This window comes from Penicillium digitatum, chromosome 1 (assembly GCF_016767815.1).
Source record: "Penicillium digitatum chromosome 1, complete sequence".
NCBI lineage: Eukaryota > Fungi > Ascomycota > Eurotiomycetes > Eurotiales > Aspergillaceae > Penicillium > Penicillium digitatum.
Window position 1 is genome coordinate 277198 of NC_089384.1, and position 23939 is coordinate 301136.

Here is a 23939-nt window from a genome sequence, read left to right on the forward strand (position 1 = left end):
GCTTTTTTGCTAGACACCAAATAGATTGCTTCCATTAAAATGATCCGGTCCCATGGGTGGATTTCCTAACGGAGCAGTCCGGGACATTATACCCCAAAGAGTTCAGACCTTCACGGTCCTCGGCCAGTTCTCGGCGGCATCGATCGTCATTGGAGAGAAGGTTAAATTACCTAAGAAATCATTACCTTAGGTCTGATATTCCAACACTCTACTCTGATGTTCTGCTATTCCGCTATGCTATGCTGCTCTGCTACTATCCTGCTCTCGCAGATGTATTTCCTCGTTCATAGACCCTCGACATCCAACAATTGCTCCCCAGGACCCACAATCTTCCTATTGTACACGAATTTATAGATGATTTCCCCCTTTTGCCTCTCCCGAGATTCGTGGCCAATCCCGGTGTGTTTGGTCACACAGGATCAGGCGAACGAGGAAAACTCACCAAAATAGCAAATAGGAAGTGGGCAAAAGGGACTCCTCGTGTATCTGGTCATTTTCTAATATCAGTCCACAAACCTCTTCTTAGATCGAGAGCTCAAACTACGTAGACCTCATGCCACCATACTCCCAAAGTCCTGATACCGCATACCAGCATTCCTCTTACATTGCACATCGAAAAAAAATTTATTAGATCGCGCAAGGGAGGTTCAGAGGTTCTGGTTCCCATGTTTCCTCCTTAGGGATCCGTCATATTAACATATTGGGACTAGGGGCCAGGTCGGGATCACTCTTTTCTTTTTTCCTTTCTTTTTCCTTTCCCCATTCCCCCGTTGGGCTATATCGTCTTTTTTTCCCGCTAAATCACTTTTGACCCGCTTCTCCCGACCCATATCCCTCCCTCCACTCTATCTACTCTTTTCTCTTTACATTCTTCTCCCTCTTTCTCTCTATTCTTCTATTCTTCTATTCTTCTGTTCTTCTGTTCTATTCTCCCCTTTGATTGTTGATCTTCCCCTTTTGATTTATATCCGTAAGTCTATTGTCTCATCTAATCTTCCTCTATTCTCTCTCTCTCTCTCTCCCCCCCCAAAATCTTGCTTCTATTGTTAGCGTCAAGTCCCCTATCAATGTTCTATTCTGTTCTTGATATCGGAAACTCCCTTCACCCCTGCAGAGAATAAGATCTGACATGGTCCACTCTTTGTCTTTCCCACTTTTATTTTTTTTTGGGTTTCCCCTTCGCAACTCCCTGTTCTTCGCGTGTACCGGTGAATCTCATGCCTGCCCACCCGTATTTTTGAGATTTTCTTCCAATTCCAGTTCTCCCATTGAGCGTGTCCTCTTCCGCCCTTTTTTAAAGTTCCAAGACTACGGGTTCCCACTAATCACCCGCCACAGCCTCCTCTTGGCTTTATATTTCTCCTTCTCTCATCTTCTTTTCTATTCATCACGCTTCATTTGCGTGGATGACTAAGAAACTCACTCCATGACCACTCCCAACTCTCCGGAGGCAGTGGCCGATTCGGCCAACGGCTCCGCCACCGCGTATGGCACGCGATCGAGAGGTCGTAATGCCCCTCGGCCAAATTATGCTGAGGACCGTGACCTGGACGCGGACCTTGATCTCTCTGCGCCAAATTCAAAGTCAGCCAAAAGAACTAGTGGTGTGGCACTAAACACTGCCAACGGCGTCAACATCGATGAGAAGACCTCGTCGGCGCAACCACGAAAGAGCCTGACCAATGGCCAGAGTGCAAATTGCTCGGCAAAAGATGCCATTCCTGGCACCTCTTCATTCTCTGCCAGACCGGAAGATGTGAATGGATCTAATTTGAGAAAACGCAAACAACCTGCCAGCACGCCAAATTCGACTCCCAACTCGGGTGGTGCTGTGAAGAAGGTATTCACCTCCCCTCCAGGTGATTCGGAGGGGGGCTATTTCACCAATATGATGAGTTTCGAAAACTCTGGGCCTTATCTGCAAGATGGCCAATTAATAGCCGATGATGGCACCACTTTTGCCCTCAATGGTCAGTCTCCACTTCCTGAAATGGGATTTTTACGGAACTAATCATTTTTTATAGACCATGTTTATTTAATTTGCGAACCTCCGGGTGAGCCATATTATCTAGCGCGCATCATGGAATTTCTTCCATCCAAAACTAAGACTGGTGGCTTCATTGAGGCGATGAGAGTCAACTGGTATTACCGCCCACGGGATATCCAGCGCCATTCTCCCGACACTCGCTTTGTCTTTGCTTCAATGCACTCCGACACCTGCCCTCTTTCTTCACTACGGGGCAAGTGTGATATTCGACACGTGTCAGAGATTGAAGACCTCGGTTGTTACAAGAAGACGAGGAACAGTTTCTGGTACGACAAAATGTTCGACCGATATATCCATCGTCTTTACGATGTCATTCCGACTAAGGATATTATTAATGTTCCGGGAAATGTTAAGAAAGTTCTCGACGAACGCTGGAAATTCATTCTTGTCGAGCTTGGCAAAGGAAAAGAATTGACGGGTGCTGTCAAGACTTGCAAGCGGTGCCGTTTGTACGCTGCAAACTCTGAGTCTGTGGACTGCGCAGTTTGCCTTTCAACATATCACATGCAATGTGTACGACCCGCCTTGACCAAGAAACCTGCTCGAGGCTTTGCATGGGCTTGTGCCGCTTGCAGTCGTGCCCAAGAGCGCAAACTCGAGGCACGTAACACCCCACTTACTGGCAGCACCCGAACAGATGGCGAAGATGTAATCATGGAAGAAGAGGAGGAAGAGGATCCTCATAATCATGCGAATGGTATAGCAAACGGAACCTCACCCAGCACTCCTGGGGCCGAGGAAGATTCCATGCCCCAGCCCGCAACCGTGGAACAAATTGCACAGGCTAAAATGTGGCCTTACCGATACCTGGGTATTCACTGCCGTGTGGAGGATGCTCTGGACTATGATGATCGAATTTACCCCCGAGCTAGCTCACGTTTAGGAACTCGACACCAGGCAATGGTCCCCGCTTGGCCAGGCCGGGCAGTTGAATACGTGAAGCCGCTTGATGCGAAGAAGAAGTCAAAGGTTCCAGGTGGCAAAAAGGACGGCAAACTCTCGAAGGATGCACAGGCAGCTCTGGAAGCTGCAAAGCACGAAAGGGCAAACCGACCGAAGTGGGTTCAAGATGAGCCAACGGGCTACGTGCATCGTGGTGAGGATGAACCGGTCGCAATCAATGGAAAGCAGGCTCGCACGGCAGAACTTCAATTCAAGATGCCCACTTCTGATCAGATCTCCGCCCGGGGCGAAGAAGATGCACCAGGTTCTCGTTTAAGCGGTGCGGATCGAGAAAAGTTCATCGATGACTACATGCGTCAAGCCAAGGAACTGGCCCCCGGTATTGGTGTTGAGAAATACTCTACGAATTTCCTCGACCGAGCCCTTGCACTTCTTTACTCTGAGAGGTTCGACGTTCAGGCTGCCCTAGCTAAGCTGAAGAAAACCAACAAGTACAAGGATCTCAAGGAACCCCACATTCGCCCAGAGGAGCTCAAGCTGTTCGAACAGGGTGTTGCTAAATATGGATCTGAATGGCGCAACATCATGAAGCATGTTAAGACCGTCCACATCTATCAGATTGTCCGTTTCTACTACATGTGGAAGAAAACTCCCAGCGGTCGAAAGATCTGGGGCAGTTATGAAGGCAGACGAGGCAAGAAGGAGGTACGCCGCCACAGCGTAATTTCATCCAAACTTCTGGATGATGTGGCCGATGACCATGATGATTCCGCCTTTGACTCCGAGAAAGCCATTGTGCAGAAGCGTGGATTCCATTGCAAGTTCTGCACCACCCGCCATTCGCGACAGTGGCGCCGTGCACCCCTAGTTCCACCGGGCACTGTTATTCCGTCTGAGCCCTCAAACAAAAAAGACAAGGGCCCTATGCTCACCGTGGCGCTCTGTCTTCGCTGCGCTCTGCTATGGCGAAAGTACGGGATTCAATTCGAAGATGTTGACGAGGTTGCAAAGAGAATTGCAAGCAGCGGCAACAAGTCATGGCGACGCCGCATTGACGAAGAAATGCTCGCGCAACTGATCGTAGCTACTGAAACTCCATTCGTGATCACTCCTGCTACGGCAACTACGGCTACCGCCATGGGAATTCCACTTGATACAAACCCTCGACTCTTGATGGAAGGAAAGGCAGAGACAAGGGTGGAAAGTAAGGTGGATCCGACACGAAAGAAGGCCAAGGAAACCCCCGCACCTTCAGCCACGACATCTATCGAGCCTATGCCGAAGAAGAAGACGGTCCCTGAGAAGGTGGTGGAAGCTCCACCGATTGTTCCCGACCCGCCCAAGGCCAAGACTCTCCCTTGCTCAATCTGCAACCTAGTCGGGCCTTCGGGCGAAGAGCATCTTTCATGTCGGGATTGCCGTCTGACAGTCCATCGCAATTGCTACGGTGTGCGTGATTCGCGCCCCGGCAACAAATGGCTGTGTGACATGTGCTCGAATGACCGCACTCCTTCGATTTCTACAAACTACACATGCGTTTTGTGTCCGGTCTCATGGACCGAGCACGACCTCATGGAGACGCCCAAGAACAACTCTCGGAAGAAGACTGAGCGTGACAAGGAAAAGGAGCGCATGGAGAAGGAGATGGTTGCCGAGGCGATTAAGCTCTATCGCCAGCGACAGGAAGCCGTTGGCAAGCCTGTTGGTCCTCGGGAACCACTGAAGCGCACTGCAGGCAACAACTGGGCCCACGTGCTTTGCACACTTTGGACCCCGGAGTTGAAGTACGGCGACGCAGAGGAGCTTGAGCCTGCGGAAGGATTCGGATGTATTCCCAAGGAGCGGTGGCGCGAGACATGCAAGGTCTGCAAGTCAAGCATGGGCGCATGTGTACCTTGCAGCTTTGCTGGTTGCAATGCTCACTTCCACGTGGGCTGTGCTTTCCAAGCACACTACCGGTTCGGCTTTGACATCACACCAGTCAAGAGCTCACGTCGCGATAGCATGCGGGCTATCCGTCTGGGCGAAGAAATTGGAGTAGCGACACCTGCTGTTTACTGTCCAAATCACAACGTGCAGACTGTTCTGCACGAAATCGGCGAGCAGACAAACCACGACCATCTAAATGCTCTCCAATTGTTCGCCCAGACCTACAAGCAGGCCGATCTTACTCTCACTGGAACCGTACGCAAAGCGGCGTACATGCATCAAGCTGTTGTAGCTTCATCACACCCTTCCACCAATGTGAACCGCCGGGCTTCGACGAGTACTACGCCAGCCTCCAAGGATACCCACAAAGCTCAATCGACTCTGGAGGAGGTGACTGAAGATCCTATGGACATTGATACTGACAACCATGTTGCAGCGCGACCGGCTGTTCCTGGCGTGGAGACTAATCGCAAATGCGTCCGTTGTGCCACCGGCTTTAGTCCTAGGTGGTGGGCCATTGGGCGACGACCTCCCATGGCCAATGGCTCAGGACACCCTCATCATCCGCCTCATGGTGCCTTCCCCCAACACAATGGGGATCCTTGCGAACTGGCATATGAATGTCACAAGTGCCATCTGAAGAATCCGGCGCCTCCTCCGCCTCCGCCTGTGCCAGAGCCTACGCCTGACCGGCGGCCTTCGCCTTACTCTGCTCAACGTCCTATGATACCCACTTCGCGAATGCCCGGTCATGCAAGTCATGCAAGTCATGCAGGCCATGCAGGCCATGCAGGCCATGCAAGCCATGCAAGCCATACTTTTTTGCCGCACCCGCACCCACACCAACACCAGCATCCTCCTCCTAGCGGTGTGCTTGGGCGGCCAATGCCTCCCGCTCACCCACCCAGCGGACTCCCGGGACCAGGATACACTGGACCGTACGAGCAACGCCACACGCCCGATATTGGTCTTCGTAACGGCATGTCGCCGTCTCCTTATACCCAAGCACAGCCGCCTCCGCATCACATGAACAACTACCCGCCACCTCATCCTGCAGGACCACCACCTCAACACTATACCAGTGCAGGGCCTTCGGGACCACCGCCACCGTATCCCACCCATCAAAGCCCGTATGGCCCTGTGCCAGCCCGCTCGCCGCATCTTTCGCAGCCACCCCCACGATCATATGCAGCGTCCGCATCCCCTCCAATCGTGCAAGCCACGACGATCAACCGATCACCGCAGACCTCGCTAAGCGCTCTCAATGGCGGCCCGCCTCCTCGCATGTACCCTGTCGAGCGTGTGGTAGCAGCTCCCTCTCATTCCCCCCCGGTGACGCAAGCACGTATTAATCCGCGGGGGCCCACCGCCACTCCTCCTACTCGACCGGAAGATACGCCACCTGCCCTGATGGGCGGGCCGCCAAGCAGCAGACACTCCGGTGTCAATAGCACAGGGGCCGGGACCGGAGCGAGCGCAAGCCCATCGCTGAAGAACCTTCTTTCATAACGATATTACCACATGATTGCTCATAATCGAGTTGTATGATAGTGACCTTACTCCTTTCCTATTTGGCTTTTACTACTACTGCTACTGCATATGCATTCCACGGCATTCCATGAACCAAAAGTGTGTTCAGGGTTGGGCTTCCTTTCTGGTTTGTTTTCTTTTTGTTTTTCTTTCTCTTCTAGCCACAAAGATCCCGAGCCTCTCTCCAGCCGGTCGATCCATCTTTCACACTTTATGGTTTTTTCTGTTCTTTTGTGCTTGTTCTATTTCTGGCGTCTTGAACTACGGTACCTGGGAAAAGTGCGTGGAGTCTGTTATGGAGCGGTTGGAGGGCTTGATATCGTCGAAAATCATGGATTGCATGGAGTAGGACGGGCCTGTTTATGATTGATATTACCATTACCCATTATTTCCAGCTAGATCAATGGATTAGCATTGCTACGACCTACTTTTTCTTTCTGATTCTTCATAAGACTTGTACATTATCCACTCGGTTGTCCGGCACCTGGCCTCTCGATGTAGTGTGGACCTCGGGAGCTGTCGATGCTGACAAATGCCCGGATGAGGTCAGCTCACTACTGGGATCGCTGTTGGCTGCTGGGGACGTTAAAGGACATACACTGTCAGTTTTTGCATCGAAAATAATCATTGGACACTTTCTATATCACTCAGGTCGAGCGACACCATGCGAGCTATCGGTAAGTGAACGCGGGGTTGAAGAATGTCCCCCCGCCCCCCACCTGATGTCATCTACATCATTTTGAAGCTTTGAGGGTCATTCATGAACCTTGTCAACCCATCTGCCCTCCGCACCCTCTTTCCTCTATATCCCTTTCTCCAACTCTCCGTACAATTTCAATCCCCAAATTAACAATGCCCAGGCATTAAAGGCGGCAAAGGTCCCGCAGCAAATCTCTTCATCGACCAGATCGCCAAGCCCACCGCCGCAGATGGCGAAGCCATCGTCAAGATCCGGGCCTTCGGCCTGAACCGCATGGATCTGCTTCAGCGTGAGGGCCTGTACCCTCTTCCAGCCCAAGCACCACCAATCATGGGCGTAGAGTTCTCCGGCGTGATCGAGAGCTTCGGGCCAGACGGACACGAAGACTTCAGGATCGGTGATGAAGTATTCGGTCTTGCATACGGCGGCGCCTATGCAGAGTACATCGCCGTTTCAATACACATGCTAATGCACAAGCCGAAAGAGCTATCATGGGAAGAGGCCGCCGGAGTTCCGGAGGTGGGCACATCTATCACCTCTCCCAGAATGGCACTCCATTAACCAAATCCCCCACAGACTTGGATCACGGCTTCACAAGCGCTGTTCCTAATTGGCGAATTCCAATCGGGCCAAACCGTCCTCTGGCACGCTGGCGCATCCTCAGTCTCAATCTCGGGAATCCAACTGGCGAAAGACGCCGGCGCAAAAGCCATCTACGCAACAGCGGGCTCACAAGAGAAAATCGACTTTCTGGAAAAAGAACTCGGTGTGACAAAGGCCTTTAACTACAAGACCCAAGACTGGGCGGCCGAGATCCAGAGGGCGACGTCTGGCGCAGGTGTCGATCTAACAGTCGATTTCATCGGCGCGACGTATTTTCAGGGTAATCTTGACGTAGCGGCTCGTGACAGCCGTATCGTCTTGCTAGGTCTTATGGGTGGCGGCAAGTTACCCGAGGGAGTTAATATTGCGCCGTTACTGTTCAAGCGTGTTCGAATTGAGGGGAGTACGCTACGCAGTCGGGATCTTGGATACCAGCGGAGATTGAGGGATACGCTTGTGGAGCATGCTTTGCCTCGGTTCTGTGATCGGACGTTTAAAGTTTTTGTGGAGAAAATCTTTCCATTTGGGGAGATTGAGGCGGCCCATACGTTGCTTGAGAGCAACACTACTAAAGGGAAGATCATTTGTGTTTTGGAGTAGAGGTGAAGCTCTTTCAACTCTCCAACTCCATATGGAATTAGTCCCTGCACAGCACAATTTTCATCGGTGAATTTGACGTACGTTGTATCCAAATTGGAGATAATCGTTGTGCACGATCTGATAGGCAGTGATCCACCGATCAACGTAGGAACCCCCATTGCCATTTGCAGCATGCAGAATACACAGAGCAACCGTAGTAGATTGCAACCTGACCAGGATGGGTTGAAAGTACCTTGAAAGTAGTAGAGACATCCAGCTATCCCTTTGATTGGCCCAGGGTCCCAACCCCCCATGGCACCCATACTGAGCCGTGGATGGGGGTAAGGTTCACAGTTCATATCAACATTAGCCATCATACATCCATATATACCTGTATAGAGCCTATGATTATCTGACGTCTTCGTAACCTTCAAAGATCATTGCATTAGACTGTGTCAAGCGGTGCAATGATCCTTTTCCGGAAGTGGAGACGGGAACGACTAATCAGTGAGATCACCTTGGCAGTCAGATTTGGCCCCAAATGGGCCCAAACGCCCTATCCACTCTGGTTTTTTGGGGGGGCTTTTTCTTTTTTTATTTTTTGATTCTGCAGAGTGGTACGGAGTACATTGTATTCATATCCTAGTTCAACAATGTACTTGTGAGTCTTTGACACCTTGATTTATAATGCAATTCCATTTCTTACATCTCTCTCTCATCACGACTAGATCCGTCCGGGGTTCTATCTCTCCACTAATCTCGGGGCTTTTGAAGTCATCTCAACTACATAGCCACTTTAGAACCAGGTGTTTGGTGTTACAGAATCTGCGCTTACTAACCCGCTGGCCTTCTAGAAAAAAAAAAAAAAAAAAAAAAAAGAGAGAGAGAGAGAGAGGCGTCATTGGGTCCACTGGGTTACGATCGGAGGCTCTGCTGGAGAAGCGATAGTATCAAGAGAAAAAAAAAAAAAAAAAAGAAGGTAGACATCTGTAATATCGGGGATCATCTGCCTACCACCGCGTATCTAAAGACTCCTCCCTATAGTAGTAAGAAAAAAAAAAAAAAAACATCGATAACCAAAATCACTTACCTGACCCTTGCTAGTAACCCTGTCACTAAGATTACTTGAGGATCATCCCGTCCCGCTCCAAGGCCTTCTGGAAGGAGGAAAGAAGCCCCTTCCCCGTGTTCGCCCCTCCACTGTCCTCAGCTTTGAGCCTGTTTTTGTTCTTTCACAACTTCTTTCTCTTTTCTCCTTTTTCATCTTTTCTTAATCTCACCACTCACACGCTTACACGCTACACACCATGTCTAACTGACGTCCTTTTTCCCGCTTCTCCCTTTCTGTTCTTTCACCAATTGAACCCCCTTCATCCTCGACTCACGTGTCGCTTTCATCCCATCGCTCTTCCGAATCCGATCCCGGGGTGGAAAAAGTGGGTTGCGCGCTCGGTCTGTTTAGTGCGACAAAAATAGGAGTCTAGGCTCTGGGGGTTGTCTCGGAACCTCCAGTCCACAACGCGACTCGGACTGCCTCGCTGCAGGAAACAACTCCATTGTTCAATTTGGTGAACTGAGAGCTTGCCGACTCCTGCCATTCCTTCTCCCGACTTTCTTTGTATCGATTCACTGGGATCTCTCTCTCGATCTTCCATATCCCCCAACCTCGCCGCTCGTTTTTTTAATTTTATTTTTCCGTTTCTCAAACCCGCCCTTGTCACTCGGACCATCCATCACACCCCCAGCTGAACACCTCGATATTCGTCATCCGAGCCATATGCGAGTCAGGACCGCTCCGACCGAATCCTTCCCTTTTCTTCACTCCGATTGAGTGCTTACCAATATTGTGATTCCAGCGACCCTGCCTGATCGGGGGTCGTTCCACACCTTACGACAACCATGGTTGACCGCGTGGATTGCGCAGGCCTATACATTGACGACCGAGTGCGGTCGGAGAGATGGGTGCGCAGAAATTCTATCGATGCTTCAACAATATCGTCCGCGGGTTCCTTTGCAACCCCCGAAGAACCAGAGGCCCTACAGGCAGACGTGGAGCAGCTGTTGTTAGTATGCAAACAAGGTAGGTCCCGCACACTGCGCTGTGTTGGATGGTGTATTAATCACTCTTGTTCTTGCAGTCTATCTCTGCCACAATGGTTCCTCCTTTGCCGCCAAGCTAGCCGAGCTTACCGACCGGTCGGGCAGCGAGTGTGACCCGATTTTTGCATTTTTCGAGGTGGATTTTAGTGGAGAAGAATCGAACCTGGCTCGTCGAAAAGCCAGTCGTGCCTCGTGGGCAGACAACGCTCCTCCGTCACCGAGCTCCATCCACCGCGCGTTCACATTTTCAACACAGTCCGATGAAGCAAGGGGCTTGTCTCTTTTATCGGGTGTTTCGAACGACATCCAGGCCCAAGAGGGCCCGAATTTGGTCATCCCAATTGCTATTTTGCGTCTTCCTCCTACCGATGCGTTCAGCAACAATGCGGCTACCGGTCCTACCAGTCACCCAGATCCCCCAGGACCTCTCACGGTGGAGTACAAACAGATTGCCCGCTGTCTTGATGCCGGTGCTATGGATGTCTTGACTGCCCCGCTAGATCGGTCGCGGATTCAAGGGCTTGTGGTTCATGCCTACCGTACCCGGAAAGCGGCCCAGAGAGAGATGTCCCGATTTCTCGCACGAAGAAAGCAACGAAAGCTTTCTTGGGTTGGTGTGCATGATGAGCAGCCGTATTCTTATCTAAGAGAAGCCATGGTTTCAAAGCTCATGAAAGGAATTTGCAACCCAGAAGAAGTCATTCATGATGAATTCCAGGAGCTGGATCTCAATCTTGATCCCGCGCGTATCCCTTTCATCAAAGAGCAGGTAGGCAGTTGGAAATTCTGCGCTCATCAGTTTACCGAGGACGAACTGGTCTTTGGCGCTTGTGAGATGATACAGCATGCTTTCACCATGCCAGGACTGGACCCTTGGCGGTTGACCCCCGATGAATTGCAAACCTTCCTTCTCGCTTGCCGCGCCGCGTATAATTCCTTCGTGCTTTACCACAATTTCCGCCATGCGATTGATGTGCTGCAATCCGTCTTTTCCTTCCTACTACAAATTGGTGCGTTGCCTCCATATGAATCCACTGGTCAATCTCCTGTCCCTGAAACTCCCATCACCTCCCTTCTCACGCCATTCGACACCCTTACTCTCCTTATCTCAGCCATTGGTCATGATGTTGGCCACCCAGGCGTCAACAATTTCTTCCTTGTAAAACTCAACGCACCCCTTGCACAGCTCTACAACGACAATTCCGTCTTGGAGGCGTTCCACTGCGCCGCGTTTTCTCAAATTTTGCGTCGGCATTGGCCTGCGGCATTCAAGGACAATCAGCTGCGAAAGCTTCTGATCAGTTCCATCCTGGCCACTGACATGGGCGTGCACCAGAAGTTCATGCAGCGAATGGGCTCCTTCCAAGAACGGTTCTACGAAAACCACCGATCTGTTGATGGCTGGAAGCCACAAGATGTGGACATGTACAAGACTCTTATTTGTGGGTTATTGATTAAATGCGCCGATATCAGCAACGTGGCTCGACCCTGGAAAGTTGCAAAGAAGTGGACGCAGATACTGCAAGAGGAATTCGCCAACCAGGGTGAGATGGAAAGGGAGGTTGGAATGGAAACCGCCCTGTTTGGCGGGCCACCCGAATTAGGCAACATCTACAAATTGGCTACTGGTCAAATTGGATTCATGTCAATTTTTGCCCTGCCGCTCTTCGAAGGCATTTCCGACCTTCTGCCGCAGTTGCATTTCACTACAGACCATATCCGTCGCAATCAGGCACAGTGGCAAGAACTTTCTAACGAGGAGCTGAAGAAGCAAGGTCTTCCGATTGAAAAACGGCCCGAGATCACTGTTTCGCCTCGCTCCCACAGCCCCGAACCCCCTGAAAGGCCGCCCGTCGATTCAGGCGATGGCGCAGCGGATAGAGTCAAATATTCCATGAGTCCAGACTCGGGCGAGTTCAACGAAAACAATCTTGAACCGGTTGTGTCGCCCGATACCGCAGGTCCTCAGATTGAGATCACCGGAAGTCCCCTTGCGCTGGCGACTGCATCTCGGAAGTCTTCTAGCGCCATGCCGGACCTTTCTAGATTCTCTATTCCAGGAATGCCAGAGTCTACCCGTGGGTCTCTTACAACACAGCTACATCACCCTCCTTCAGAAACAAGCCCTGTTACCGATGATCCGGCTCTTCTAGCCGCCGTCTTGTATGCCAACTCCGCCTGCGGTGGTGGTTCTGCTGCAGGACCAGTGGAGCGTAATCATGCGTCTGGGGCTGCCGAGAGACTAAGCAACTCCCGCCAAGGTCTTCCACATGGTTCTCAACGCGGCTCCCAACGTCACCATATGCACAACAGTTCGTCTGCTCGAACGGGCTCAAATCGCAATAGTTGCACACGGACGCAAAGCATCTATAGCAACATCATGTCACCGAGATCTCCTGCAACTAATACCTCGAGCTATTTGGCTGTAGATAGCGGCGATGAAAAGCGAGGCTCTGGGGATAGTGCCGCGCCAAGTGATCTTGGAGGGCTGGACAACAATAGTACACGTCCGAGCACAGCGGACGTGTACCCTTCAAATTTATCGGAGCCCGCAGGCGGTTACAGCCCCGGTCGTAGCTCTATCATCGCTCGCGGTCAAACTCGATCCGCAGATGGTACCGGTAAAGACTTCTCTAGGCTGGGACCTCACGGAACCCGCAGCACGACCCATTCGACGATTACGGGTGAAAGCATCAAAAACGAACCTCCGCCAGTGGATGACTCTCAAGGTACCCGCAGACTTCCTAAGAAGAGGAGTCGGCTTCGACTTGCTTTCTGGAAACGTCGCAACCATTCGCATGAGGTCCGCGGTGAGACCTGATTTTTGCCATCCTGGGCTGGTGCTTTTTCGCTTTTGAAGCATCTCCAGCTGCGTATAATGCTGCCATGGTTCTATGAACATTTCACTTTGCAATGAGCCTTGAGACCACACTGGTGTTCCATGAATTCACGACTCGACCAGTCGAAGATGCCGGACTTTGGAATTTCGGTTTCCCACCGCATTGGTTCTCCTGGTCACGACTCTACGAAGTCGTTTACGATACCTTCTTACCTTCCGCTGGACGCATTGAATTTGTCACCGACACGGAAGCAAATACAAACCGTGTCTGGGCAATCACAGCATCAAGACAAAGATGTTGTATGTTTACCGCGATCTTCTCTCCCTTTGAGACTGAGAGTCACGTTTTATCACGTACTCCTCTCAATTGATACTGGCATCGGTATGTCCTACTACATCTGCCATCGGATTATTTGCGTCGGGCTCACCCACCTGCTGTGTGCTGACCACGGATATCTGTTTTCTTTTATCCTTACCTCTACACCTTCCTTCATCTCTCTTTTTTTTGTTTTTTTTGTTTTTTTTTTTTGCTCCGCCCTCGTGTGATGCTTGGGTGGTTCTTTTGTCCTAGAGTTCGGTGATAGGCCGGCGTACTATCTCTTACTGGAGTGGGCTTTCTTCTTTTCTCATCTGCACTTGCTCCTCTTGTGTCTCATTCTTTTTCTCTTTTTTTTTACATTGACTCTTGTTAGACTCTTCCGCTCTGCGCGATAATGAATGTGATGTGTACAGTGAGACTATCAATTTTGTTCTTGGGCTTGTAGCGATTGTAACCTATAGTTATATCTTCCTACCATCTACATGTAGTTCCAGCATCATGCCACCTGCAGCACGATCTAAAAATAGGTTTCCTATCAAAACCAATTAAACATAGACATAGATAGCAGGTTCAAGTTGATAACACCCAATACCTCGTCTCACTGACAATCCTCACAGCTCGCCTTATCCTGACTCTCCCCCTTCTCCTCTTTCTTTACCTCCTGCGCACCCCTCTCCTTATTTAAGGCCCGATCCGTATGTCCTAAATCCTTATTGGGAGCAATAACATTCCGCACAAGGGACTTGAGCGCTTTGACGTCTGCAGGACGGAAGATGAACGGTTAGATGAAATCGCACACATCAACAAGTCTCCCACGCAGCATTTAACGAATGCAGACTCCCAGAGACTCAACAAATAGAACAAAACCCCCCTGAAAAAAAAAAAAAAAAATTTTTCAAACCTACCAGGGAACCCTCCATCCCTCTTCCGATCCCACAAAATGACCTCCTGCGTCTTCATCTCCCCGTCATGCACCGCACCATGCCATATCGTCACCGTGAACACGCCACCAGTTTTAGGAACGAGGGCTACTTCGCCGAGGTCTGTGCTGAAAGTTGAGAGGAGTTCTTGAGCGAACTGTGATTTTATTTTTGTTAGCACACACGTTGATCTTCGTAATGGTCAGGTCAGTGAGTAGATTCTGTCTATGGTCATGTTGATGGTGATGATATATCAAGTATCACGAAACCCAATTTCAAAACCCAATCACACACCAACCCCGCCGGGAAAGATCCAACTACAAGGCAACATGATAGGAAAATAAGAAAGATAGCAACGTACATATGCAGCACGGAGCATCCAACGACACTGTGTGCAGAATTGGATTGAGATGCGGGGGAGATGGGCGTTCGCCAGTGCGATTTTGGCGCTGTTATCAGGGGTTAGGTCCAATGGGGTCGACTGGTGTGTAGATTCGGCCATGGTGGGTGTTGGGGGATTGATGACGATGCAAGTGGTGTGATTGGAGCGAGTAGATGAGGGGTTTACTGTGGTGTGTGTGGAGTGGTTTGGATGACGAATGACAGGGGTATATATTGTACAACATATACAGTTGGATAGATTGGAGTCCGTATTTCTGGAGACAGGAGATGTAGCATATTCAGTGATTTCCAGAACTGCCAAGTGGGATGGGGATGTGGATGATGTCAGCGGGGATCGGTGATTGGTAAATCTCAAGTACTTTCTTACAATTTTATATTACAGTATGGAGTAGTGGATTGGGGTAATAAATCTGCTGTACGTGTACATGATATACCAGAATGGTTGTTAAGTAAGAACCACCAATTTCCAATTTAAGCCATGCAAGGCCATATTCGGCCGAGGGCTGAACTCGACTACCGGGTTATCCCCAGCCAAGCAAATCGCAAGATGTGATTGCCGGAATTTGGGGCCGATTTACAATCGCAAATTCAATTAGATCGGTATGGTATTGGTCATGCGAATCTATGATACATGAATAGCAACTCTCACGCCCTGACTGACATAGAGGCTTTTTGAAGATGTGAGAATCCGTAAGAAAAGGATACATGGGAGAAAAAAAAAAGAAGTAGAAAAGGCCGATCCCAAGCAAACGTAGCGAGAAGGGGGAATGGTGCAATTCAAAGAAGAAGAAAAGAAGAAGAATAAGAAGAAGAATAAGAAGAAGTGAGGCGCAGCAAGTGCATCGTCAAGTGCACTGTCTGCAAAGTCCTCGGACAAAGGGGACCGGAAGGGCGGAAAGGGCGACAAAGCACAACGAGACTCGTATGATCCCCGGAGGCGTGGAAGGGTTCGTGCAAGACCAGCAGACGATTCTTTCAAGCCGAAATTTTTGTCCGCGCGAGCAATCATAGTGCTTTGTTCGGGTCCAAGAGGGGTGATCGTCAAATGGGGCCCGGAATTAAGTAGAAGAGAAGAAGAAAAAGGAGAGCGAAATGTCATGGCGAAAAAGGTTCCCGTCGTGAGTGCATTACATGACGGTGCAGCAACCTCCCTGTTGCTGAGGAGCATAGGGATCTTCGCGCTTGTCGACCTAGGAAAATGGAGTTAGTTTTGGACATGGGCGCGCGCGATGAACCGATCGAAAAAGCCGGTCACATACCTGTCCCCATACGGATGGAACCATAAAGTCGCGAGTGTTGTTGCAGTAGTTGATGAGACTGTTAGAGCTGTTAGTTATCGGTTGTCTTGTGCAAGGACAGTTGGACGAACGAGAGAGCTGCCTCGGAGACCTTGACCCGTGGACGGTCCAGATCCTCCTTTAGACGACCATTGAGCTCGGTCAGTCGACGATATTTCAAATCGGCAACACTCTGCTTCTTGTTCTTGACATCGCCCCCGGATCGAAGTTCGTAGGGAGCCATCGTGACGGGTTGAACTGTGAAAGAAGCGCGAATGGAGAAAGGGGGGAGAGGGGGGTTTTGGATCGGCAGGTGTCCCAAGGGCGTAAGAATTAGGTTTGGGGGGGGGGGCCGGGTAATCAGGGGCCAAGACGCCGGACAAAGAAGGAAAAGAAAAAGAAGGTGAAGGAGTCGGGTTTCGAGTGTTCCAAGAGAGAGAATGGACAAATGAATGGGCTGTTTAGAGGGGATTTTCCTGAGGAGATCCCTGGGGGCAGGTCCGTGTGTTTCCCTTTTTTTCCTTACGCGTTACGTTTGGTAAATGTTATACTGGGGGGGGGGGGGAAATTATTCGCGGGAAAAGTACCCGGTACTTGGACCGGATCGGGGTACTGCTGCTGTTTTATAGAGTGGAGACAATGCACAACTTGTACCCGGTACTTCCTCTTCGAACTCTGATTTTTCTTTATGATGAACTTCAGTTTCGGGGTCGGAATGAGATAGTTGGGATCAAAATATTAATAGCTGACTCGGGATATTTTAGTTGACCAATAATACATCTGAATCACAATGCACAGTAAGCAAATATGACACATCCTCGTAGCTGCATCTGCCCATGTACTTTTGAGGTTCTGCCTCAGGCCACAGCACGTGATAACAATCGCTTAACGCGAAGTGGGAACATTGGCGGTATCCAATTTTTGCTCCGGCCTCAACACGCACACTGTGAATCTTCCCCTCGTTATCGGGTATTCGCGTGGCAGCATCTCTAATCGCATTCTTACCAGCTGCCCGTGTGTGTCGCTGGCTATACTCATCTTTTTTTTTTTCCAATTTTTTAATTTCTTATCAGTCAGCTTTGATCCTTTTCCAAGGGGCATCCACCCATCATGCCGCCCCCTCCGCATATTAAGCCTGAGAATGTCCTCAAGGTAAGCGTCGCCGTCGCCGTCGCCGCGAAACACAACATGGATTGGTTGCTAATCACTACATCTCCAACAGAGGGCCCAGGAACTTATCGCCGTCGGCCAGGCTGCCGCCGCCTTGACTGTCCTCCACGAACATGTCACCTCCAAGCGCACCCGTAGCAGCCCCATCGCCTCCCTCGAGCCGGTGATGCTCCTGTTTGTTGAGCTGTCCGTTGACCTTCGCAAGGGCAAGGCCGCCAAGGATGGTCTTTATCAGTACAAGAACATTGCCCAGAACACTAATGTCGGCACTATCGAGGTTCGTGTTGATCACCTTCGGTAAAAAAATTTTTTTTGAGACTTGTCACTAATCTAGGATTCTTTCATCTCTGTAGATTGTTCTTAAGAAGTTCATCGAACTCGCCGAGCAAAAGGTTACCGAGGCTCAGGCCAAGGCCGACGAGATTCAGTCGACCCTCGAGTCTGCCGCTCCTTCCTCCAACGTTGAAGATTTGGAGGCCATCGAAACCCCCGAGACCATCCTCCTTGCTACTGTCTCCGGTGAGCAGTCTCGCGACCGTACCGACCGCGCCGTTGTTACCCCTTGGCTCAAATTCCTGTGGGAGACCTACCGCACCGTTCTCGAGATCCTGAAGAACAATGCCCGTCTTGAGGTCATGTACCAGTCGACTGCCCTCCAGGCCTTCAAGTTCTGCCAGAAGTACGCCCGCAAGACCGAGTTCCGTCGTCTGTGTGAGCTTCTGCGCAACCACGTTCAGAATGCCGCCAAGTACTCCTCGCAGATGCACGCCATCAACCTGAGCGACGCTGACACCCTGCAGCGTCATCTCGACACTCGTTTCCAGCAGTTGAACGTTGCTGTTGAGTTGGAGCTGTGGCAGGAGGCTTTCCGCAGCATTGAGGACATCCACACTCTGTTGAACCTCAGCAAGCGCCCCGCCAAGAACATCATGATGGCCAACTACTACGAGAAGCTCGCCCGCATTTTCCTGGTCAGCGAGAACTACCTCTTCCACGCCGCCGCTTACAACCGCTATTACAATCTTCTCCGTCTTTCTTCCGTAGCCCTGGCTAGCGGCCAGAGCTCCAAGAAGGATAACCCATCGGTCACCGAGCTCGAGATGACCAAGGCCGCGTCCTTCGTCCTTCTCTCCGCTCTGTCCATCCCCGTTATCAGCACTTCTCGCTCCCGCGGCGCTTTGGTTGATGTGGATGAAGCTCGCAAGAACAAGAACACCCGTCTCACTAACCTTCTCGGCATGGCCACCTCGCCCACCCGTACTGTGCTCTTCCGCGATGCTCTGAACAAGGGTCTGCTCCGCCGTGTGCGTCCCGAAATCCGCGAGTTGTACAACATTCTCGAGGTTGACTTCCACCCTCTGTCCATCTGCAAGAAAATTACTCCCATTCTCAAGCAGATTGGTGACGACCCCGAGATGGAGAAGTACGTTGTGCCTCTGCAGCAGGTCATTCTCACCCGTCTGTTCCAGCAGCTGTCCCAGGTTTACGAGTCCGTTGAGCTCAAGTTTGTCTACGAGCTTGCCCAGTTCCCCGCTCCCTTCCAGATCACCCCCGCCATGATCGAGAAGTTCATCATGAACGGTTGCAAGAAGGGTGATCTCGCTATTCGCGTTGACCACATCTCCGGAGTCTTGACCTTCGACTCCGATGTCTTCTCTTCTGCCAAGGCTGCCCACGCCGGCAGCGGTGCTGGCTCCGCCGAGAGTGAGGTTGGCTCTGTCCAGCGTCTGCAGCACACTCCCGCCGAGATTGCCCGTTTCCAGGTCGCCCGTCTCGCCAAGACTCTCCACGTTGCCTGCATGTACGTTGATCCCTCCTACAGCCAGGCTCGCCTTCAGGCCAAGCAGACTGCTCAGGCCCGCGCCATTGCCGGTGCCACCCAGGAGCATGAGCAGACCCTTGCCCGTCGCGTTCTTATCGACAAGAAGAAGGAAGCCGCTACCGATGCCCTGCAGCGCAAGCAGCGTGAGGAGGAGACTCGCAAGCGTGTCCGTGCTCAGCAGCTCCAGGATGCCGAGAAGCAGCGCCTGGCGGATGAGCAGCGTGACCGGGAGCTCAAGCGTATCAAGGATGAGCAAGACCGAATTCGCCAGGAGGAGCTCAAGAAGCAGCTCGAGGAGCTCAAGACTGGTGTTAAGGGTATTGACGTCAGCGAGATCGACCTTGACGAGCTTGATGCCAACCGCCTGCGTGCTTTGAAGCTGGCTCAGCTCGAGAAGGAGAAGAATGAGCTGAATGACCGTATCCGCACCACTGCTAAGCGTATCGACCACTTGGAGCGTGCCTTCCGTCGCGAGGAACTGAAGCACATCTCCGCCGATTACGATGCTCAGAAGAAGCTCGACAAGGATCTTTACGAGAAGCAAGTTGCCGAGGAGCAGCGCGAGGCCAAGGAGAAGCACGCCGAGGCTGTTGCCCTCAAGCACCGTCTGGGTCGTCTCGTTCCTCAGTTCAGCAACTTCCGCAGAGAAGTTTCCGAGAAGCGCCACGAGGAGTTCGAAAAGCGTCGCAAGGCCGCCGAGCGCGAGTTCGAGGCTAAGAAGAAGCAGCGTGTCAAGGAGGTCCAGGAGCGCCGCCGCCGTGAGAAGCAAGAGCGCGAGGAAGAGGAGGCTCGTCGCAAGGAGGAGCAGGAGCGTGCTGAGCGCGAGGAGCAGGAACGCGTCGCCCGCGAGGAGGAGCGCCGCCGTATCTTGATTGAGGAGAAGGCCAAGCGCGATGAACAGCGATCGTCAGTATTCCCTTGCTCTAGTTGCACCTCAAACGTTGATATTAACTTGACATTCAGTAAAATGGACGAGACCGCCCTCAAGCAGCAACAGAGAGAGGCCGAAGCCGAAGCCCGCCGCGCGGCTCGCAAGGGTGGATACGAAGAGCCATTCGAACGAACCGCGCCCCGTCTCAATATCGCTGCACGCACTGGAGCCGCCCCCTCGTCCTGGAGAGAACGTCAAGCAGCCAAGGAAGCCAGTGGTGTCCCCGCCGAACCCGTTCGCGCTCCCGTTCGCGCCCCGGTCCGCGATGAGCCCGCCCCTCTCCGCAAGGGTGGATACGTTCCTCCCCACCTGCGCCCCGGTGCCTCCGCCAGCGCTGGATCCGCCCCCCCTCCACCTGCCCCCCACGAGCCCCGTGAAACCCGCGAGGCTCTGCCCCGTGAGGCTCCTACCGAGCGCTGGGCGCCTCGTCAACCCCGTGAATCCTCTTCCCAGTCTCCTGCTCCCGCTTCGGAATCCAAGCCCGCCGCCGGTGGCAAGTGGGTCCCCAAATGGAAGCAGCAGCAGCAGTAAACGACCGAGCTACGACTTTCCCGTTAAAAAGTGTACCCAAGCTCATTTCTTTTTGGCGCTATTTTCATGACCCTTCTGCATATTTCGTGTATCATTCACCCATGTTCACCCTGTCACTTGTTAATGGGGGCCACAGTTCTGTCTTTCAGCTCGCTCGGAATATGATATAATCTTTTCCTAGTTTTTTTGGTACTATTTGGTGGTTCTATAGACGTTTTAGACAATTCTTAAGAATTTTTAACATGGAGAATGACGGAATTGAGTGGATCTTCACCTTGAAGGACCATTAGGCCCCGCACATGCACAGGTTGCATACAAGCATGCATATCGGAGCGGGTACTTTTCTTTAAAGGTTTCGAGCTAGTAGACCAAGACTGAATCTTTTAAACAAATTGCATTGGATGGTATCACAATTTCAAGTTTACAAGCATGTAACCTCGAAAGCTCTCTATGAACAACTAGGACGAGAAGACAAGGAAGATGGCCTAGTAAACATCAACATGGATATCTGACAAAAGAGTAGAAAAGGTACATGAAAGAAAAGATAGCAGTCTATGATCCTGACCCGAGGAAACAGAAACACAGTCGCAAAAATGATCAAGTCTTGAACATCAACATCGAACTTATGCAGCGGCGACTTCAGGATTAGCTCCAAACAGCTTCTCCCTCCATTCCCCGCAGACAGCTTCAAATCCACTGACTACATCGCCGCAGACCTTCCCAGCCTCTCGGTCTTTGAGCCGACGGTCCCACTCACCGCGCTCGATCCATCGCGATCCCTCTTCGCGACTATCTTCTTCTCGCCGAATATCAGCGACGAGTTCTCGCGCAGAGCGTAACCGACGGGACGCTGTTGAAGTCAATTGTCTCGACTCATAGAGGGTGTCGCTTAAGCCGCGAAGTGTGTGTGTGATCTCTGCGGTTTGCGAAATGAGGGCTTGGAGAGAGGCCAGGGGGTCTTGTGCGGATGACTGAGGGGTTGTTGATCGAGAGTCTTGTTGTTCTGAGAAGGGGTAAGGGAGATTTGGCAACAATCCTTCGTCGATGAGGGGCATGAGAGAGTCGATGGCATCGTCGGAAAGGAGAGGGAATGGAGAGAAGAGGAGTGGGTGGACGAGGGATTGGAGGGCGCGGGTTTGGTGGGTGAGATGTGATGTGATTGAGGAATGAGCGGTGATAAGTCTGCGATTAGAGATAAGCAATCAGGGTCGGTGAAATTGTGTTAAGCCTGGAGAATTTGAACTTGCCTCATAGCACTGTTCTCAATCCCACTTTGTCCACCAAGATCTTTCAATGACTCGACCGTTCGCTGAATGACACGGTCACTTTCGCTTCCATTATTCTCTATACCCCGTCGAGCGAGACTCTCAATCTCAGCCAATTGGTTTTCCAAGGCGGGAGAGATATCCGCCTCTTCCAGATCGGAATCAGGCCCATAATCAGAGCCATCATATTGTGACTCCTGCCGGCGGTGCTGCCGCAAATGGGTTGCACGGTGTTTATTCCTTGACAGATTGTGCGAATCTCTTGCTGGTGAGAGGGAAGGTGACCGGGAGCGCACGCTGTGCGCTGATTGCATATATATCTCTTCTCCATCACTGTGACCCATTTGCTGTGATCCCGCACGACTAATGTCCTGGCCTGACGCATATCCATATCCATCTTCCTCTTCTCCCCATGCATCTGCTAGCTCATCGGCTAGGTTTCCCAGTCCTCCACCGCCCGTATCAACGGTGCCAGAGAAGTCTCCGGATTCTCTGCGGGACCCACTCATGGCGTTAGAGTTACGGCGGGACGCGATGGGAGACGGTGGTGCAGATAATCGGGGTATCCGCGGCGACCGAGGGCTTTCAAGTGAAAACGAATTCCCAGATGTTCCAGGGGAGATAGGTGAGTCGTCTGGGGCTGATGGGTAGCGGTGTGAGAGTTTCAGGGGAGATGGAGGGAGGGGCATTGAATCGTTCGGAGGTATCACACGGGACCTCCTGGGTTGGTGGATGCTTTTATTTGGGAAACTGAGAGAGCTCAAGAAGGGCAACTCAGCCAGAGAAAAGGAACGAGCAGTTGTAGTCCAGCTGCAGACGAGGAACAGCTGTTGATTAGGACGTTCAACTGGACGTTTCGATAGCTCTAGATCCGACTCAATGTTGTAGTATAGCGCTGTCTCCAAGGAACAAAGACCAGGCTGATATCAATTGATATAAAAGCACACGTTAAACGACAGACTTCTCAACAAAAGAGTAACTGCATCATTAGAATGCAGGAGGGGTGCATCAACAACTCAATTTCAACCTTCACCGCCGACTGATATTCGTCACCGCCCGGCATAAAAAGAACAAGAGCGTCAAACCCCACATTATCATTCTCACATTAACCATGTCAAGATGAGTTCTATTGAACGCATGTCCCCATTGGACCTGCTAGACCTTAATTTGACCAATCTTGACCCCCTTACTGAGAACTATGATCTCGGCTTCTACTTGAACTACTTGAACAAATGGCCTTCGTTGTTCAGCACCGTCAAGGACCATGATGCTGGCATTGTAGGTTATAGTATGTTTCTAGTCCTAACATGGCACAATCTCCTCAGTTCCCATGAGATCTAGCTGATGTGTTCCTTTAGTTATGGGAAAACTCGAAGAGCAACACCCTGCAATGCGCCACTCTGAGCACTACACTCCATGGCACGGACACATCACAGTCTTGACCGTCGCCCCAGCCTGGCGTCGTCTCGGATTTGCACGCAGATTGACTGAGCAGCTCGAGCGGGGATCTGACAGTAAAGATGCCTGGTTTGTGGATCTCTACGTTCGCGCCGGAAATAAAGTCGCATATGATATGTACAAAGGAATGGGGTAAGTGAAGCCTATGGATATGTGAACTTTGAATTGATTATTGACTTATGTATTGACAGATACTCTGTCTTCCGGCGGGTGGTTAATTATTATAGCGATGATCCATCGGGGATGTCGGAGACTGGAGAAGATGCGTTCGATATGCGTAAGCCATGCAGTCGAGATAAGAAGCTTGAGCATGTGCGAGAAAATGGTGAGAATTTCCCTGTCGGACCGGAGGATGTGATGTAAAAATGCCCCTCTTTTTATGGTCTTTATCGAAGTGGCTATGTATGACTTTGTCTTCTGTCTCTCTCGCCTTTTTCTTCCAGGGATTCATGGCATCGAGGGCCTAAATAGGACTGGGGGTTTTGTGGACAAAATTGTTGAACAGAATCAGATGTATTATAAGTTTTTTTTTTACCATTTCCCGTCCAAGTTAAGATGAAGTGCGCCGTGTCTCCCACTGGATTGAGAGAAACAGTATGAGTTGCAGGGAGGTA

At 51.1% G+C, this 23939-nt stretch overlaps 9 protein-coding genes across 9 annotated transcripts; 6 read left to right on the top strand and 3 right to left on the bottom strand.

Moving 5' to 3' along the window:
• Positions 1-1426: 1426 nt before the first annotated feature.
• Pdw03_2405 (Zinc finger, PHD-type) lies at positions 1427-5519 on the top strand (the record flags this gene model as incomplete). Its single annotated transcript, XM_066100177.1, has 3 exons — positions 1427-1970; positions 2025-5269; positions 5316-5519. 3 exons carry the CDS (start codon positions 1427-1429, stop codon positions 5517-5519), a joined length of 3993 nt encoding a protein of 1330 aa, XP_065955577.1.
• Positions 5520-5764: 245 nt separating this feature from the next.
• Positions 5765-6388, top strand: Pdw03_2406 (Zinc finger, PHD-type; the record flags this gene model as incomplete). The annotated part of the gene is made up of 1 exon (XM_066100178.1): positions 5765-6388. One exon carries the CDS (start codon positions 5765-5767, stop codon positions 6386-6388), a length of 624 nt encoding a protein of 207 aa, XP_065955578.1.
• A 685-nt stretch (positions 6389-7073) lies between these two features.
• On the top strand, positions 7074-8312 carry Pdw03_2407 (Quinone oxidoreductase, putative; the record flags this gene model as incomplete). The annotated part of the gene is made up of 3 exons (XM_014681668.1): positions 7074-7086; positions 7270-7628; positions 7686-8312. 3 exons carry the CDS (start codon positions 7074-7076, stop codon positions 8310-8312), a joined length of 999 nt encoding a protein of 332 aa, XP_014537154.1.
• A 1878-nt stretch (positions 8313-10190) lies between these two features.
• Positions 10191-13212, top strand: Pdw03_2408 (High affinity cAMP phosphodiesterase, putative; the record flags this gene model as incomplete). Its single annotated transcript, XM_014681669.1, has 2 exons — positions 10191-10371; positions 10430-13212. 2 exons carry the CDS (start codon positions 10191-10193, stop codon positions 13210-13212), a joined length of 2964 nt encoding a protein of 987 aa, XP_014537155.1.
• A 935-nt stretch (positions 13213-14147) lies between these two features.
• Positions 14148-14971, bottom strand: Pdw03_2409 (Selenoprotein, Rdx type; the record flags this gene model as incomplete). The annotated part of the gene is made up of 3 exons (XM_014681670.1): positions 14148-14308; positions 14455-14626; positions 14831-14971. The coding sequence occupies 3 exons, from the start codon at positions 14969-14971 to the stop codon at positions 14148-14150; spliced, it is 474 nt and encodes a 157-aa protein (XP_014537156.1).
• Positions 14972-15998: 1027 nt separating this feature from the next.
• Positions 15999-16392, bottom strand: Pdw03_2410 (G-protein complex gamma subunit Ste18/GpgA; the record flags this gene model as incomplete). Its single annotated transcript, XM_014681671.1, has 3 exons — positions 15999-16061; positions 16131-16188; positions 16241-16392. 3 exons carry the CDS (start codon positions 16390-16392, stop codon positions 15999-16001), a joined length of 273 nt encoding a protein of 90 aa, XP_014537157.1.
• Positions 16393-17258: 866 nt separating this feature from the next.
• On the top strand, positions 17259-20602 carry Pdw03_2411 (Eukaryotic translation initiation factor 3 subunit EifCa, putative; the record flags this gene model as incomplete). The annotated part of the gene is made up of 4 exons (XM_066100179.1): positions 17259-17300; positions 17371-17595; positions 17672-20046; positions 20104-20602. The coding sequence occupies 4 exons, from the start codon at positions 17259-17261 to the stop codon at positions 20600-20602; spliced, it is 3141 nt and encodes a 1046-aa protein (XP_065955579.1).
• A 623-nt stretch (positions 20603-21225) lies between these two features.
• On the bottom strand, positions 21226-22556 carry Pdw03_2412 (WD domain-containing protein; the record flags this gene model as incomplete). The annotated part of the gene is made up of 2 exons (XM_066100180.1): positions 21226-21784; positions 21850-22556. The coding sequence occupies 2 exons, from the start codon at positions 22554-22556 to the stop codon at positions 21226-21228; spliced, it is 1266 nt and encodes a 421-aa protein (XP_065955580.1).
• A 430-nt stretch (positions 22557-22986) lies between these two features.
• Pdw03_2413 (N-acetyltransferase (Nat5), putative) lies at positions 22987-23688 on the top strand (the record flags this gene model as incomplete). Its single annotated transcript, XM_014681674.1, has 3 exons — positions 22987-23155; positions 23226-23457; positions 23517-23688. 3 exons carry the CDS (start codon positions 22987-22989, stop codon positions 23686-23688), a joined length of 573 nt encoding a protein of 190 aa, XP_014537160.1.
• Between the last annotated feature and the right edge of the window lie 251 nt (positions 23689-23939).